This window comes from Garra rufa, chromosome 23 (assembly GCF_049309525.1).
Source record: "Garra rufa chromosome 23, GarRuf1.0, whole genome shotgun sequence".
NCBI classification, from domain to species: Eukaryota; Metazoa; Chordata; class Actinopteri; order Cypriniformes; family Cyprinidae; genus Garra; species Garra rufa.
In genome coordinates this window covers 31,379,927-31,399,260 of record NC_133383.1, presented here as the reverse complement: position 1 = coordinate 31,399,260, position 19,334 = coordinate 31,379,927, and the positions used below count along the sequence as shown (strand labels likewise).

Here is a 19,334-nt window from a genome sequence, read left to right as displayed (position 1 = left end):
ATGCGAGCACCTAGATTTCATGACTCCATGAACAAGAGGTCATGAGATACAGAGAGAGAGTCCCTTAATGCTCATTACTGTGGTCTCTCTGCTGAAGCCAGCAGGATATTGGTTTAGCATTACAAGGGTTACAATTTGGTCAGTCTAGATGACAATATCATGCACAACTCGCATCTTTAAAAAACGATTAACAGGTTCAAATTACGACATGCACTAAATACAAATAATACAAATTAAGTGTTGAAAGGATATAAACTGTACTGCCTGCCACTGCACAATGTACCACTTTAGAAAAGTTGAATAATGTGCCATTCTGGCGAGTTATCATCTTGTTTATCACTGTCTGTCATTTTCATTTCTCAGAACGCATGAGAAGGGCTTCTGCCAGCCGTACCGAGGCATTGCGTGCGCTCGCTTCATAGGGAACAGGAGCATCTACGTGGAGTCTCTGCAGATGCAAGGAGAAAGTGAAAACCGCATAACTGGTGAGCATTACTGGAAACAACTTCTAGGAACAAAAGCACAGTTTATTAGCACATATTTTGAACAGTAAGATTTGTAATGTTTTTAAAGAAGTCTCTTCAGCTCACCAAACCTGCATTTATTTGATTCAAAGTATGGGAAAGTCAGTAAAAATTTGAAATATTTTTACTATTTAAAATAACTGTTTTCTAGTTGAATATATTTTAAAGTGTATTTTATTTTTGTGGATTCAAAGCTGAATTTTTAGAATCGTTACTCCAGTCTTCAGTGTCACATGATCCTTCAGAAATCATTCTAATATTCTTATTTGCTGCTCAAAAAACATCTATTATCTATTATTATGTTGTTGTTTTTTTCAGGTTTCCTTGATGAATAGAAAGTTCAGAAGAACAGCATTTATCTGAAATAGAAAACTTTTGTAACATTATAAATGTCTTTGTCATTGACTCTTCAATTTAAAGCATCATTTCTAAATAAAAGCATTAAAGACTCCAAGCTTTTGAATGGTTATAGTAGTGTATAATTTTTAGGCTTTTTATTTCAGATAAATGCTGAAGAATCCTGAAAGATTAATGTAGTGAACTGTTTTAAATATTGATGTTATGTTTCTTGAAATTATGTTTCTTGAAGAGCAAATAAGCATATTGGAATGATTCGTGAAGACTGGAGTAATGATGCTGAAAATTCAGCTTTGATCACAGGAATAAATTACATTTTAAAATATATTTAAATGGAAAACAGTTATTTTAAGTAGTAAAAAATATTTCACAATATTACTGGTTTTGCTGTATTGAATCAAATAAATGCAGGCTTCATTCCTTCTTAAAGGAACCATTTTTTTCTTAGTGTGAAGAACAAGGCTCTACATGGGACCATCAACGGCAGTAAAGAGTGCAGTGTATCACGATCAAGGATACACCATACATTCAGCTTTCATCATTATTTGTGACCCTGGAACACATAACTAGCCATAAGGGTCAATAAATAAATAAGCTTTCCATTGATGTATGGTTTGTTAGAATAGGACAATATTTGTCTGAGATGCAACTATTTGAAAATCTGGAATCTGAGAGTGCAAAAAAATCTAAATATTGAGAAATTCACCTTAATTAATTCACTTCCAGAACAAAAAGTCGTAAAGATTTTTTTTTTTTTTTTTTTTTTTTAAATTCAGGTTTCTCTCCATATAATGGACTTCTATGGTGCCCCGGAGTTTGAACTTCCAAAATGCAGTTTAAATGTAGCTTCAAAGGGCTCTAAACGATCCCTGCCGAGGAAGAATGGTCTTATCTAGCGAAACGATTGGTTATTGTCTAAAAAAAAAAAAAGTGTACAGTTTTAATACTTTTTAACCTCAAACGCGTGTCTTGTCTAACTCTGTGTACTCCGGTTCAAGACAGTTAGGGTATGTCGAAAAACTCCCATCTAGTTTTCTTCTCCAACTTCAATATCGTCCTACATCGCTGTTTTACCTTTTTTTGTAAAGGGCGTTTGATCTTCTTTGCATGTTTACTTTATAAACACTGGGTCAGTACTTCTGCAGCAATGTAGGACGATTTTGAAGTTTGAGGAGAAACTGAGATGGAAGTTTTTCGATATACCCTAACTGTATTGAATCGGAATACACAGATTTCACACAGAGTTAGACAAGATGAGCGTTTGAGGTTAAAAAATATAAATTGTGATTTATTACAGAAAATGATTGTTTTGCTAGATAAGACCCTTCTTCCTTGGGTTTAGAGCCCTTTCAAGCTGCATTTTGGAAGTTCAACCTCTGGGGCACCATAGAAGTCCATTATATGGAGAGAAATCCTGAAATGGTTTCCTTGAAAACATAATTTCTTTACAACTGAAGAAAGAAAGACATGAACATCTCGGATGACAAGGGTGTGAGTACATTATCTGTATTATCATTTTTGTTCTGGAAGTGAACTACTCCTTTAAAGTTGTCCAAATGAAGTTCTTAGCAATGCATATTACTAAACAGAAATTAAGTTTTGATATATTTACGGTTGGAAATTTACAAAATATCTTCATGGAACATCATCTTCACTTAATATCCTAAAGATTTTTGGCATAAAAGAAAAATGGATAATTATGGCCTGTACAATGTATTTTTGGCTTGGTTTTGTGCTCCATTTTCACATTTATCACTCTTGTGTTGTTCTCCAGCGGCCTTCACGATGATCGGCACCTCAACCCAGCTATCAGACCAGTGCTCTGAATTTGCCATCCCGTCTTTCTGCTATTACGTCTTTCCTTTATGCGAGGAGGGCACCAGAGGTCCAAGACGGCGCCAGCTCTGCCGGGACGAGTGCGAAGCTTTGGAGAACGACTTGTGCAATGCAGAATACACCATTGCACGCTCCAACCCTCTCATCCTCATGCAGCTCGAGCTGCCCGTGTGCAACCTGCTTCCCCACCCCGGCTCACCAGAAGCTGCCAGCTGCATTCGCATCGGCCTGCCACCGCAATGTAGGTTGACACGACTGCACTCGAAACTATAAAATAGGGTTTAGAGCCAGCTTGGCCACCCCTTTGACCACCCCACTCAAAACTGCCTTTTTTTTTTTCTTAACAAGAAGTGCATTTATTAAGACGCGGAACTGCCGTTATCTCTTTACGACCACATAAAACAGGAGACTTTTGAGACACATACTTCAGTACCAGGCGCCAAAAGTGCATGGAAAAGGTACAGAAGCCAAATGAGCTTCAGTAGAACAACAGTGAACTGCGGTCTGATGAGATGTTGTTAGGCTATATGTCAGTAAAACAATTTGTCCTGTCAGCAATTTCTCTGTGCTCATGGTGCACACTCTTCAATGCCAGGCATACAAGCAAACTACAAGCATAGTTCTGTCGTCAGTTATCTCAAGAAATTACCAAAAAGGCGATTAAAGCTGCAAACCGTGCATGCACGTATATGCAGCACATTAAAGTACATTTCTCAAATGCATACTAAAATATATTCTGCATTTCGAGATTACATTACAAGGCGAAAGCTGATAGACTTTTTTTTTTTTTTTTTTTTTTGTAAGTTAATGCACAAGTAAATGTGATCATTTATATTAGAAAATATGTGCTAATTTGTTGAAGTACAAACAAAAATGAAACAATTTAAATGCATAAAATAACTAATTACATTCTGGTATTTATGTGTTGACTTCCAGCCTTTTTCACATTCATATCACTGTTTGCATGTCTCATCCGTGAGTATGCAATGTCGAAGAACAAGCTTTTTGGGTTTTGAGAACCATACAGAATAGTGAGCCTTTACAAAAATAGTCAAATTCACTCAGTATTACTTGATCCAATTAAAAAAATCTCAATTACAATTAAGTGAAAATTAATTGTATTCAGTTTTGTTTTAGTCACTAAAACAGTCCAGTTCTTTATAATCAAATACATTTTTTATATTGAAATAATGAAGATTATTGTGCCACCCTCTATGAAAACATCCTGGCTCCGCCACTGGGGCTCAGGGGAGGCTTTAATAAGCAGGAAATCCAATGTAATTGGTTCCCAAGCACCCTCAATGAGCAACAGCAATTAGAGCGAGAGGGCCCTCTAGTGGCGCATCTCAAATTTCTTGACGTTGCATTGCTACTGTGTGCATGGTTGTCTATAACTCAGACTAACATAATGTTTTGAAAGAAAACACCTACTAATTGCCAATCCTTGTTAAAGATTCACCCCCAAATCACAGCTGTTACAACGGAAGTGGCGCCAACTACAAAGGCACGGTCAGTGTCACGAAATCCGGCAACCAGTGCCAGCCGTGGAGTGCACAGTATCCACACAGCCATCATCTGACAGCTGCTGAGTATCCTGAACTCAGAGGAGGCCACAATTTCTGCAGGAACCCTGGAGGCCAAATGGAGAGCCCTTGGTGTTACACTTTGGACCCGAATGTTCGAGTGGACGTCTGTGACATTCAGCCTTGCAGTGAGTAGATCATATTTATGACCCTCATGATGGATGGAAAAATAAGCTATATTCAGTTTGCTTTGTTTTTGTGGTTCTAAATTGTTTTTTTTTTTTTCTAAATTTGTTTTAGAGCCTCCAGAAAAGATGAAGAAGGAGATACTGTACATCTTAATTCCCAGTATAGCCACCCCTCTTGTTATTGCCTGCTTATTCTTCCTGATCTGCATGTGTCGCAACAAACAAAAGGAGTCTGCTGATACTCCTACTCGCCGGCAACTCACCGCCTCACCGAGTCAAGAAATGGAGCTGCCTTTACTTAATCAACACAAGCACCAGGTAATCTTCTAGTATTTCAGCATTTGAAGGTGTATTGAAGTTGCATTCAAAATCTGCATGCATTTTTTGTATCCACAGCTCAGTTTGGACCCAGCTGAACATAAGATTATATATTTTATTCTAAACTACTAAATGAGTAAATGTAACATTTTGAATATTAGTGTTATTACCATGTTATTACTACATTACTTTTTTTTATTAATGAAAACATTGCTAAGTTCTTTGAAATTGTGATGCAAGAAAAATCCATGACATTTGTATGAAATTGAAAATATAATTTGAGAATTTACATTTAATAAATGATTTGAATTATTTAACAGTAGTCCAAACTTATTAATTTTCTGAACCTTAGTTCCAAATTTACCCAATGCAAAAGGTAAAATGTTGTCTACAGTTGAGGTCAGAAGTTTACATCCCCCTTTCAGAATCTGCAAAATGTTAATTATTTTACAAAAATAAGAGGGATCATACGAAATGCATGTTATTGTTTATTTAGCACTGACCTGAATAAGATATTTCACATATAGTCCACACGAGAAAATAGTTGAATTTATCAAAATGACCCTGTTCAAAAGTTTGATTCTTAATACTGAGTTGTTACCTGAATGATCCACAGCTGTGTTTTTGTTTAGTGATAGTTGTTCACGAGTCCCTTGTTTTTCCTGAACAGTTAAACTGCCCGCTATTCTTCAGAAAAATCCTTCAGGTCCCACACATTCTTTGTTTTTTCTTAGTTTTTGTGTATTTAAACCCTTTCCAACCATGACTGTATGATTTTGAGATCCAACGTTTCACACTGAGGACAACTGAGGGAAGAAAACTTTTGAACAGAATGAAGATTTGTACTTTTTTCTTATTTTGCTTAAATATCATTTAGTACTGCCCTTCAGAAGCTACAAAACATACTTACATGTTTCCCAGAAGACAAAATAAGATACATTTACCCTGATCTTCAATACATGTTTTTCCTTCTGGAGCATCAGTGAGTGTTTGAACCTTCTGTAATAGTTGCATATGAGTCCCTCAGTTGACCTCAGTGTGAAAAGATGGATCTCAAAATCATACAGTCATTGATGGAAAGGGTTCAAATACACAAAAATGCTGGACAATTTTCTGAAGAACAGCGGGCAGTTTAACTGTTCAGGACAAACAAGAGACTCATTAACAACTATCAACTATGTAAACTTTTGAACAGGGTAATTTTTTATAAATTTAGCTATTATTTTCTCTATATGTAAACATCATTTATGTGAAATCTGATTCAAAATCAGTACTAAATAAAAAATAGCATGCATTTTGTGTGATCCCTCTTTATGTTGGTAAAATAAATAACATTTTGCAGATTCTGAAAGGGGGGTGTAAACTTTTGACCTCAACTGTATTTCTTAAAAATGTTTTTAAAAATTAAGTTAGATTCCCGTACTAAGAACTATGTATTTTTTTTAGAAATTGTCAGTTCCTCCAGGTTAATTTGGACCTGATTCTATTATGATGATTCATGCACCAATGCCAATTATGTTTTGCCATTATATCCGATGTGTAACTGCACATTTTGGCTCTTCAATTAAGCACAAGTGTACTTAACAATAACTTATTTCCTCCTTTTTACCTTCCAGGCGAAGCTCCGAGAACTCAACCTGTCTGCGGTTCGATTCATGGAAGAGCTTGGAGAGGACCGTTTCGGAAAAGTCTACAAAGGTCACCTCTATGGCACGGCTCCAGGTGAACAAACCCAGGTCGTAGCTATAAAAACGGTCAAAGACAAAGACGAGGGACCTCTACGGGAGGAATTCCGGCACGAGGCCATGCTCCGATCCCGTCTTCAACACCCCAACATCGTCTGCCTTTTGGGTGTGATAACTAAAGAGCAGCCCATGAGCATGATCTTCAGCTATTCGGGGCACGGTGACCTCCACGAGTTCCTGGTCATGCGATCCCCGCATTCAGACGTCGGCAGCTCTGATGACGACAAAACCGTCAAGTCCACTCTGGAACAAGCAGACTTCTTGCACATCGTCACCCAGATAGCAGCCGGAATGGAGTATCTTTCAAGCCACCACGTGGTGCACAAAGATTTATCCGCTCGTAACATATTGGTTTGCGATAAGCTCAATGTGAAGATCCTAGACCTTGGGCTGTTCAGAGAAGTCTACTCAGCCGACTACTACAAGCTAATGGGAACCAGTCCCTTTCCAATCCGCTGGATGTCTCCGGAAGCCATCTTGTATGGCAAGTTCTCCACCGATTCAGATATTTGGGCCTACGGTGTGGTCCTATGGGAGGTCTTTAGCTATGGCCTTCAGCCCTACTGCGGCTACTCCAACCAGGATGTGATTGAGATGGTACGCAACAGACAAGTCCTTTCCTGCCCAGATGACTGTCCAGCCTGGATCTACACACTAATGCTAGAGTGCTGGAACGAGTTCCCCGCAAGAAGGCCAAGATTCAAAGACATTCACGCACGGCTTCGCACATGGGAGAGCTTGTCCAACTACAACAGCTCTGCGCAAACCTCAGGTGCGAGCAACACCACCCAAACCAGCTCCCTCAGCACAAGCCCGGTCAGCAACATCAGCAACGCTCGCTACGTCAGCCCCAAGAAGTCTTCCCCCTTTCCCCAGCCTCAGTTTATGCCCATGAAGGGCCAGATGCGCCCGATGGTGCCGCCCCAGCTCTACATCCCAGTCAACGGCTACCAGCCAATGCCGGCCTATCCCTACATGCAGAACTTCTACCCCATGCAGATCCCCATGCAGATGCCTCCACAGCAGTTGCACCCGCAGTTGGTCGCCAAAGCCGGATCGCATCACAGCGGCAGCGGCTCCACCAGCACCGGCTACGTGACCACCGCACCCTCCAACGGATCTGGCACGGAGAAGGCCGCCCTTATGAATGAAGACCTAAAGGCGACAGAAGAGGATTTCGCGGATGGGGCTTCTCAAAGTGGCCTGCACAACGAGGACCTTTCTGTTCCAGAGACGGAGCTCCTTGGGGACAATGACAGCCCGCAGATTGAGGACAATATCAACTTGGAAGCGTAGACTTTTGTTTTAGATCGATTAGTTGAGAAGAATCATTCTTCAAACTTTTCTCAGTTGTACATTGTTTAAAAAAAGTGAAGGGAAGCCAGTGAATGACACATGGACGTCGTGTTATTTAAAGGTTTTTTTGTTTTACCAGCAGCCAATGGTGGATAAACATGGATATTTTTATACGAACTGTCAGCTTCACCCGTGAGCTGCAATTTTTCGAGTCTATGATGAAGAATCAAGCTTTTCAGCTCTTCTGCTTTGGGGTCGGTAGCAGATATGAGGACATCTTGTTGATTTGGTTGGTTTGTTTAATCACGTTGCAAAGCTCTTCAGAAGAATGCATGTTCTAACTGTTGCTGTGCAACATGAAACATTATTTCAAGCATTTTGGTGGCTACCATTCATTAACCACTTCACAGGTTCCACAGGCTCCAAAGGATTAAATGTATTTCTTGCTTTTGGATCAAAATATTGGACTATAAACGACATGGATGCTGACCCCTTGACCCCAGGCCATTTGTTCTTTTTTTTTTTTTTTTAGAAGTTGCTTTTATAAAACGTTGATTCCTGTTGTAAAGATTGGTAATTTATGCCGTTGATTCTCTCGAAGATTTGTAACTGGTTTGTATTGTCTCATTTTTTTAGCCAGTTGTGTTACTTTAAACTCATACCAACCAGAAACTTGCTTTCTACCCAGATGTTATCAACAAACATTAACCATATATGTTGTTCATCCAGGAACATGGAGAATCCAATAAAGTAATACATCATATGATATTACTTGTGGGGATTTCCTCAACGTCTGGAGAGTCAAAGCTACAATCTAGATGTTGGAAAAGCATTTTATATGACTCTTATGTGACCCTGAACCACAAAGTCTTAAGTAGCATATTTGTAGCAATAGGCAAAATTATTTTTTATGCTAAAAATCATTAGAATATTAAGTAAAGATCATGTTCCATGAAGATATATAAATTTCCTAGCGTAAATACATTTTTTATTAGTGATATGCATTGCTAAGAACTTCATTTGGACAATTTTAAAGGTGATTTTCTCAATATTTTGATTTTATTTGCACCCTCAGATTCCAGATTTCTAACTAGTTGTATCTCAAAGCCAAATTCTGTTCTATACTAACAAACTATACATCAATGGAAAGCTTATTTGTTCAGCTTTCAGATGTTTTATAAATCTCATTTTCCAAAAATTGACCCATATGACTGGTTTTGTGGTCCAGGGTCACATATTTTATATGACCACAAAAGCGGTCTTAAGTAACAATAAATTGTATGGGTCAAAATTATACATTTTTTCTTTTATGACAAAAATCATTAAAATATTAAGTAAAGATCATGTTCCATGAAGATTTCCTACCGTAAATACATTTTTGAATTAGTAATATGCATTGCTAAGAACTTCATTTGGACAACTTTAAAGGCAATTTCCTCAGTATTCAGATTTTTTTGCACTCTCAGATTCCAGATTTTCAAATTAGTTGTATCTCAGTAAACATTTTCCTATCCTAACAAACCATACATCAATGGAAAACTTATTTATTCGGTAACACTTTACAATAAGGTTCATTAGTTAAACATTAGTTAATGTATTAACTAACATGAACTAACCATGAGCAATACATTTGTTACTGTATTTACTAATCTTTATTAACGTTAGTTAACAGAAATACAGTTGTTCATTGTTTGTTCATGTTAGTTCACACTGCATTAACTAATGTTAACAAGATTTTAATAATGCATTAGGAAATGTTGAAATTAACATTAACAAAGAATAATAAATGCTGTATAAGTGCAGTTCATTATTAGTTCATGTTAACTAATGTGGTTAACTAATGTTAACTAAAGAACCTTATTGTAAAGTGTTACCATTTATTCAGTCTTTGGATGATGTATAAATCTCGATTTAAAAAAATGTACCCTTATTGCTGGCTTTGCGGTCCAGGGTCACATATTGTATATGAATCATAGTCGTATGTGACCACAAAAGCAGTCTTAAGTAGAACAGGTATATTTGTAGCAATAGCCAAAAATACATTGCATGGGTCAAAATGATCATATTTCTTTTATGCCAAAAATCATTAGGTTATTAAGTAAAGATCGTGTTCCATGAAGCTATTTTGTAAATTGCCTACTGTAAATATATCAAAACTTAACTTTTAATTAGTAATATGCATAAGGACTTCATTTGGACAACTTTAAAGGCAATTTTCTCAATATTCCGATTTTTTTGCACTCTCACATTCCAGATTTTCCTTTTACCAAACATTGTCCTATCCTAACAAACCATACATCAATGGAAATCTTATATATTCAGCTCTCATTTGACCCTTATGATTGGTTTTGTGGTCCAAGGTCACATTTTATATGACTCGTATGTGACCACAAAAGCAGATTTAAGTAGCACAGGTATATTTGTAGCAATAGCCAAAAATGCATTGTATAGGTCAAAATTATCCTATTTCTTTTATGCCAAAAATCATTAGGATCTTAAGTAAAGATCATGTTCCATGGAGATATTTTGTAAATTGCCTACTGTAAATACATAACTTAAGTTTTGATTAGTAATATGCATTGCAAAGAACATCTTTAAAGGCGATATTCTCAATATTCAGATTTTTTTTGCATTTTCCTTGACCCAACATTGTCCTATCACAACATCCTATCCTAACAAACCATACATCAATGGAAAAGCTTACTTATTCAGCTTTCATTTGACACTTATGCCTGGTTTTGTTGTCCAGGGTCACATAAGTACTTTGTGAAAACTGTGAGTGATGTTAACCAATGACTGTAAAGTAGGTGTTCTTATCTCCCAAGAAAGGCGGGACCAAAATAATAACTGATATATCCTCCACTTTTTGGGCGAAAAATGTACACTTGCATACAGAACCTGATACTTACACACGTTTGCATGCTGAGATGTCAACGGGTACTTGTTGCTCCACGCATGATGAACTGGCCAGCATCAGCAGTTTACAGAATACCTACCAATTTCACGCCATGCAAAGCCACAGTGGAACTCGGCGAAAAAGACAGTTCACGCCTGATGAGCAGAAGGACAGTAATTACTGGCTCAAACGGACTCGTAATAACGAAGCTGCGAAGAGGTCTCGCCAGCGCAAGAGGATGGAGGAGCATCTTCTGGAGACGCGGGCTGTAGAGCTTCAACGGGAGAACGATAAATTAAAGGCTGCGCTCTCCGCGGTTCATCATCACAGAACGGCGCAAAATACTCCAGTCGATGGTGCTTTTGGGTTCCCTCTAGGACTGCCGAATGAAGGCTATTCACGAAGTTTACCCGTTCCATTGCGTAGCCTGCCTCATTGCTCATTTTCTTCTTGTTGCGGATTAATATGTCCTCAGACAAATCACCTTAGCTCGGTTTTCGATTTGATACCATACCCTGTGGTGAAAAACTCTGATATTACGAAATCCCCGCGCATTAGTTTATTGGATGGTTATCATCCAATGGGCAGGTACGGTCACGGAACGAATACATGCACCGACGGAGCTTATATGAGGAATATAAGTTTTGCAAATGGAAATGACTCAAGAAACGCATTGGTCAACCTCTCCAGTGTTCCGCGCTTTTGTAACTCCAAAACCTCTTCACCTGATTTGGCACAGAATTACGCGCGGCATCCTGGAGCGATCGGGGCCGCGCATGAAGGTGAAATGCAAGCAAATAGTCAACAAAAAGCAAGCACGCAGTCGGTTCTGCTGCCGCACAAACTGCGCTACAAAGGTGGTAACGCAAGGTTTGCCTCCACGAACTTTCCATCTTAGTGGAAACCAAGCAAGGCAGATCATGCTACATTTGTATCATTACTGGCTGATTGTGTTTTTATTGCATTTGTTTAATTGCTCACATTTAAGTAAAAATCACTTACGTTGCACTGTGAATCTTTAGTTGTGATACCTCTTAAATAAAAGGTATTGTTTCTGCACAAGTGAGTGCATTGTATATGTATGATGCTTTGCTTCTAGACTCCGTCGACATCAAACCCGTTGGTTTTACCTTTAAAATGTTTGCTTTTTGCCTTTTTAAGCTTATTGTTTAGTCTGTGTTTTGATCACATATTTGATATGACTCGTATGTGACCACAAGAAGCAATAGCCAAAAATCAATCGGATAGGTCAAAATTATCGATTTTTCTTTTACGCCAAAAAAATCATTGGGATATTAACTAAAGATCATGTACCATAAATACAGCCAAACTTAACTTTTGATTAGTAATATGCATTGCTAAAAACTTCATTTGGACAACTTTAAAGGCGATTTTCTCAATATTCAGATTTTTTGCACTCTCACATTCCAGATTTTCCTTAACCAAACATTGTCCTATCCTAGCAAACCATACATCAATGTAAAGCTTATATATTCAGCTTTCATTTGACCCTTATGACTGGTTTTGTGGTCCAGGGTCACATTTAATATGACTCGTATGTGACCACAAAAGCAGTTTTAAGTAGCACAGGTATGTTTGTAGCAATAGCCAAAAATAAATCGGATCGGTCAAAATGATCGATTTTTCTTTTACGCCAAAAAAATCATTATTGTATTAAGTAAAGATCATGAACCATAAATATAGCCAAACTTAACTTTTGATTAGTAATATGCATTGCTGAGAACTTCATTTGGACAACTTTAAAGGCGATTTTTCTCAATGTTCCGATTTTTTTGGCACCCTCAGATTCCAGATTTTCCAATTCCAGTTGTATCTTGACCAAACATTGTCCTATGCTAACAAACCATAAATCAATGAAAACTTATTTTTCCAGCTTTCATTTGACCCTTATGGCTGGTTGTGTGGTCCAGGGTCACATAAGTAGCCTACTTTGTATGACTGTAAAGTAGGTGTTCTTATCTCCCAAGAAAGGCGAATAATGTAGACTTGCATTCAGAAGCTGATACTTACACAAGTTTGCATGCTGAGATGTCAACAGGTACTTGTTGCATCAGCAGTTTACGGAATACCTGCCAGTTTGGTTCTGAATGTGCATTTGAAGCGTTTCTTTTTCCAGCGGATGGCGCACTCGTACACTTCTTATTCAATGTAGGTCATCTGGCGCCACGTTGTGCAACTCCTTTAGTTTTAGGTTACATCACATTCACACCTGTTATATCATATCGACCACTAGACAGCTATAAATTATGCTGCTTATGTTGACAATTTCATAACACGCATATGTATCAAGTTAGTTTTAGTTGCTGGGGGAAAAATCAATGACCAAATCATCCATTGAGCAGATGATGCTGAGAAAAATCACAAATTGGAAGCGATTTAACACCGGTGTGGCCTTGTGCTTTAAAAGAGGTAATGATGCATAACACCATTTATATAAGCTGTTTGAAAGGAGCCATTCTGCTGTAAACTTTACCCTGTTTATTTGAATGCCACTTTCAAACAGATGTCACTGTTAATATTTAGGTAACAGCTGTATGCAGGTCATCCAAATATCAAGTCATTAAAATTATAAGGGTAATATTTTGAATAATCACAGTATAATTAGTGTTTATTCATTTCTATATTAAGATTATGACAGTTCTAATGATACTAGTTTTGCTACTACATGCCACATTGATAATAATAATAATAAACACTGTATAGTCATGGTATGCTATATATTGTTATTATCATTGTCAAATGATTAATCACGATTAATCACATCCAAAACAAAATTTGTTTACATACTATGTGCGTATTTGTGAAGACACATACACGGTACACATATAAACAAAAACTTTTATTTTGGTTGTGATTAATCGCAATTAATCCTTGCCCAGCACTATAATACATTCAAGCAAACATTTTCAAAATATATACACATACATATGCATGTATTTATAATGTGTATATATAAAAACAAACATATATATATTTTGAAAATATTAACATGTATTTAGGTGTCTATATTTATATAATTTGTGTATATATGTGACATTTTTTCTAAAATATATACATGCATGCGTTTATTTATATATAGCCTACATAATAAATATAAACAGTACACACACATATATATATATATATATATATATATATATGTATATATATATATATATGTATATATATATGTATATATATATATATATATATGTATATATATATATATATATATATATATATGTATATATATATATATATATATATATATAAACAGTACATATATATATATTTATATTTTTATGCAATTAATCACGATTAATCGTTGTCCAGCACTTTTTATATTAATCTAATTTATATATAAATATATTATGAAAACACTTTTTTTCTTAAATATATACATGCATGTTTATTTATATATACATAAGAAACATACACAGTACACACACATACATTATGTACACAAAAATGTTTATTTTGGATTCAATTAATCGCGATTAATCGTTACTCAGCACGTTTTATAATCATATAATTTATATTATATATAAATATATTTAATATGAAAACAACATTTTTCTTAAATATATATACATGCATATGTGTGTTTATTTATATATACATAATAAATATACACAGTACACATGTGTTATGTAAACAAAAACGTATTTAATATGCAATTAATCACGATTAATCGTTTAATAACACTAATATTTATGTAATGTTTGACATTTAGAAAATACTAGATATTCTAGATCTGCCGGAAAGTTAGACAAAGCTTTTTAATTGGCTATAAAAATGAGCTTTCTTACAGGTTTTCCTCATCTGTGTTATGCATACAACTGTTAATTCTTATGAAGTGATTATTGCTTATGTGAAACCGACTACTGTTAATGAGAAGCGATTCATTGGCTCCAATCGGAAGATGCTGTATTTGGATTGGTCGTGAGATGTGCCAGTCAATGGACGCTGCCAATACACTTCTGTAGTGACCTACTAACACAGATCCATGAGGCAGCAGTCACTCCGACAGGAAAACGCATAGGAGAAACACAAGTATTATTTCCAGATGGGATTTTATCACTGCTGATGAAACACTTCTGGTCGCTTTGAATGTTTTCGCATACACTATTTATCCCGGACCTCCATCTATTTGGACTTTTGCTTATAAATAAGAGGTAACTGCTTTCTTCTTTTACCGTGAGGCTTATATGAAACGGATAGGGCTCGTTTGGGGTGTTTCAACCGGTAGCCGGTATATGGGCTAGAGCAGAGTGATACAGTAAGGCAACTTCTAATATGTGCGCCATAGTTATTTTTCGCACAACATATTATTACGCGTATAGATTGTTATTACTTATGCGGTGCCATATTTGGTAACGCACATTACTAGTATGATATTTATTTTTTAACATCAAAACATCAAAACAAAAGAGGCATTGGGAGACGGGATGGCACAGTGACCCACTATTTATGTGGGTTGGTGTATTGGGCTTTTGGGTCAATGCATAATACATTTAGGCAAATTTAACCTTATGCAATTTAACATATTTGATGTTAAAGGATATCATACGGATTTGTGGTTTTATATACGTTTTAGATTCGTGGCAAATTTTGCAGCTGCTTTAACAGGTTTAAAAATACCTACCCGAAAATCGCTAAAACGCTTGTTTGCATTTATTGTGTAACACTGACTGATCATCTTACACTCCTTACACAATAACGGAAGCTGGGACACTTCTGATAAAAAGACTGCAACGGCACGATGCACAAAGATAACTGTTATTTCTGACCATCTGTAAATATCTAACGTTATATCTTTAATTTATCGCTAAGGTTAATGTTTGACGCGCATAGATTAGACTGTCCTGAGTGTCTCTGTCGGGATGGGGTGAGTGCATGTGAATGCATTAAAGGCCTGTCAAATAACAGCACCGCAAGGGTATGGTGTGCTTATACGTCTTTGCATTAGAGGTGGCATTTTAAAGACGATTCAAGTGTGAACGCCAGTCAACTTTGCTACAGCCATGTTTTTATTAAGCTATTCCTTGGAGACGCAGCCATTGAATCCCAAAACCAAAACGCTTACGCAAAATGCATTCTCAGTTTCACTTTGAGAAACAATGCATTCCCATAAATCAGAGTAGAATACAAAGCCTTTCCGTGATTGTCAAATTGCAAAATGTTTCAATCGCTTTTTTTTCTAGCGCCCTTTTATTGATTAATGTGTCTCTGTTCAGCCACGTGTGATGCTGGCTGGTCGCATTCCTTTGTTCCCTGCGCTGTTAGTCTGTGCCTATACCGGAGCCTAAGTTCAAACCTGGCTGTGTTTACACTACGCACTATTAAGTTACCACGGAAAACTTAGGTTTATAACCACAGCCAGGTTAGGATGAGGTAAATCCAGCTGTTTGATCTTAACGTTAAAGGTCATTCTCAGGTTTGTTCTTAAAATGTCTCATGCAACACTGAGAATTAATACTAACACACTGCTTCGAAAGAGTTTCCAGATTTTAATTTAATCACGACCGCATTATAAAAGCTCTTCGAGTTGGAAAACGTGAGCTGTTGCATTACTTTGAGAACGCGACCCGCCTCAAAAATGGTGACATAATGGGGCAGAGCATATTTTTTAGATTGCTGTACGTTCTAATAGTCACGTTTCGCCTTGAAACGTAAAACTTTTCCTGTCCGTCTGTTTAAAAATAGAAACACTGTGCGCAGTTACTTTTCTCTCTTCGCTAAAAATAATGCTCCCCGATGGTAATACTTCAGCAGTCACGTCCTGTGTGTTTTCTGTCAGCTGTTTATGATCAGAAGTAGAGATGCCAGACCGCGAATGAATCACTCTGATCTAATCTAATCGGCCAAACGGGTTTGCAAAAACATCTGAAATCGTCGGCGATTCGTTCTGACACACGTTTACAGTGGTTTCTCAGACAGTATTGAGACTACTAAAGACCGAAAACAAAGGATTGCTGGATGAAGTGGATATTCACACACAATCCATTACTTGCAAATGTGACCCTGGACCACAAAACCAATCACAAGGGTCATTTTTTATTGAGATTTATAAATATTTGGCTGAGATACAGCTTATTTGAAAATCTGAAATCTGAAAGTGCAAAAAAAAAAAAAAAAAAAAACCTAAATATTGAGAAAATTGCCTTTAAAGTTGTCCAAATGAATTTCTTAGCAATGCACATTACTAATCAAAAATTAAGTTTTGATATATTTACGTTAGGAAATTTACAAAATATCTTTACTTGATATCCTAATGATACCCATTCAATGTATTTTTGGCTATTGCTACGAATATACCTGTGCTACTTAAATATCTTCTATCATGTCTTTTTTTATGAAAAGATGGGGACACTTTTTTGATTGAGAGTCTAATATGTCTCTGTTTTTATCTCACCAGATCTATTGCGAAATTCTCTGGCACTGGCTTGGCAAAGAGGACACGTGACGTCTTGGTTTACGATGAGATGTTTACTTAAACCCAGCGCCAACTAATGAGCTTATGCAGTCTTGATGACCACATTGTGTAATATGCAAGCCATTAAGAAGGAGCCCTCATGCGCTGGGCCCTACGGTGGAGAGGATGCCTTGGTGCTGGCAGTGGCTTTGCAAGGGACAGACAGAGACCTGATTAACCACAAGCTGTCCCCATTGCCCTTTAAGACCAAGTCCTCCTCCTGTCGGAGAAAACGCGAGTTCATACCAGACGAGAAGAAAGACAACCTATACTGGGAACGAAGACGCAAGAACAACGAGGCGGCCAAGCGCTCACGGGAAAAGCGCCGAATCAATGACATGGTTTTGGAGAACAAGCTCATGGCTCTTGGGGAAGAGAACGCATCGCTGAAAGCAGAGCTTCTGTCGCTTAAACTCAGGTTTGGCTTAGTGAGCTCAGCCGCTTACGCTCAGGAGGTGCAGAAAATTTCCAGCTCCACAGCTGAACTCTATCAGGACTTTATCCCACCCAGTGCCATCAAGGGTTCCTACCCAGGTGAGCTGGAGCCAGCGCGTTTAACCAGCAGCCACATATCGGTCATCAAGCACTCACCTCACAGCGCCTTGTCCGATGGATCCGACTCAAGTGTGGTGACCCAGGGGAGCCCACTTATAAACATATCCAGAACGCCTAACAGCATCAAGCAAGAGCCTCTGGAAACGGGCAGATACGCCAAAGACAGGGCAAGTCCGTATGAACTGTACAGGAACTACCTTAGTAGCCCTTTTCCTGGAAGCTACTCCCAGCCATCGCCGTTTTTGCAACTCACCAGATCGTCTAGCAATTCGCCACGAACGTCAGACGGAGATGACGGGGCGGTAAGCAAGTCCTCGGATGGAGAGGACGAACAGCAGGTCCCGAAGGGTCCGGTTCCACCCAGAGCGGATTCGCAGAGTGTGATTGTGTCGACCCTCAAAGTGCCAGATGTCAGTGCCTCAGCTTTGCCCCACAAGTTGAGGATCAAAGCCCGGGCCATCCAGATCAAAGTGGAGGCTATTGATCCCGACTACGAATCATCTGGGAAGTCCTCCTTTCCTATTGACATGTCTGCTGCAAGTCGATGCTACCAAATGAGTCAGTACGTTTCACCCGAGTACATTCAGTCGTCTCTTAGCCCCATGTCCTTCCAGATGAGTGATGCTCAGGACTGGAGTCAGCAGCCGAAGGAATGGCACAAAGATCATCAGGAGGAGCCAACTAACTGGAAACACCGGCACTGTCCAGACTCACCGAGGCCTGTGCCTAACAAACTCATCAACTCTGAATCGGAGAACTTGTACTTGAAACAGGGCATCGCTGATCTGTCGGCAGAAGTGGCCACCTTGAAAAGACTGATTACAAAACAGCAAGGCTCTGTTATTGAGTCCACGAAAAGCACTACTGAAATTGACTCGTAATGAAAAGGATGTTTCTGAAACTGAGTTCCCTCTATTTGCACAACGCCTGTTTTCCACTGTGTTCGCTACTGCACTGTGCGGTTTGTTATGGTGTCAACGAGCTGCACTTCATTGAGAAGAATGGTGTTTTGTGCACTTACTGTTGTAGTTTGCCGTGTCTTCTTGATGACTCCATTTGTAGGCCCAAACATTGGGCTACTGTTAATGTTATCTTCTCAAAATGTATTGTACATTGTATGTTCTCTTTTGTTTACAATAAATGCAAGCACTGAAACACTTGAGTCTTTCCCCCCTTTCTCACTTAGTTAGCAAAGTATATCAGCTTTGCATAATGGTTTAACATTTGAGATACAACTATTTAAAAATCTGGAATCTGAGGGTGCAAAGAAATCAAAACATTGAGAAAATCACCTTTAAAGTTGTCTAAATGAAGTTCTTAGCATTACTAATGAAAAATTAAGTTATATTTATGTTATGGAACATGATCTTTACTTAATATCCTAATGATTTTTGGCATAAAAGAAAAATGTATAATTTTGACCCATATAATGTATTTTTGGCTACTTCTACAAATATACCCGTTCTACTTAAGACTGGTTTTGTGGTTCAGCATCACATATACTCTCTATCATTCTGAGTGCATTTACTGAATAAGATCGCATACTGCCTTACATGCTGAATCATCTAATAATGAACAATTGTAATAACAGTTAATACATTATAATACTTACCTATTTATG

The 19,334-nt window shown here is 37.7% G+C and overlaps 2 protein-coding genes across 2 annotated transcripts; both read left to right on the top strand.

Annotated features, from left to right (window-relative positions):
* LOC141299006 (tyrosine-protein kinase transmembrane receptor ROR2-like) lies at nucleotides 1-7,787 on the top strand. Its single transcript, XM_073829287.1, has 6 exons — nucleotides 1-38; nucleotides 364-485; nucleotides 2,656-2,958; nucleotides 4,171-4,428; nucleotides 4,541-4,746; nucleotides 6,363-7,787. Exons 1-6 carry the CDS (start codon nucleotides 1-3, stop codon nucleotides 7,785-7,787), a joined length of 2,352 nt encoding a protein of 783 aa, XP_073685388.1.
* Nucleotides 7,788-14,703: 6,916 nt separating this feature from the next.
* nfil3 (nuclear factor, interleukin 3 regulated) lies at nucleotides 14,704-18,868 on the top strand. Its single transcript, XM_073829996.1, has 2 exons — nucleotides 14,704-14,858; nucleotides 17,102-18,868. Exon 2 carries the CDS (start codon nucleotides 17,215-17,217, stop codon nucleotides 18,592-18,594), a length of 1,380 nt encoding a protein of 459 aa, XP_073686097.1. The 5' UTR covers nucleotides 14,704-14,858; nucleotides 17,102-17,214; the 3' UTR covers nucleotides 18,595-18,868.
* Nucleotides 18,869-19,334: the final 466 nt, after the last annotated feature.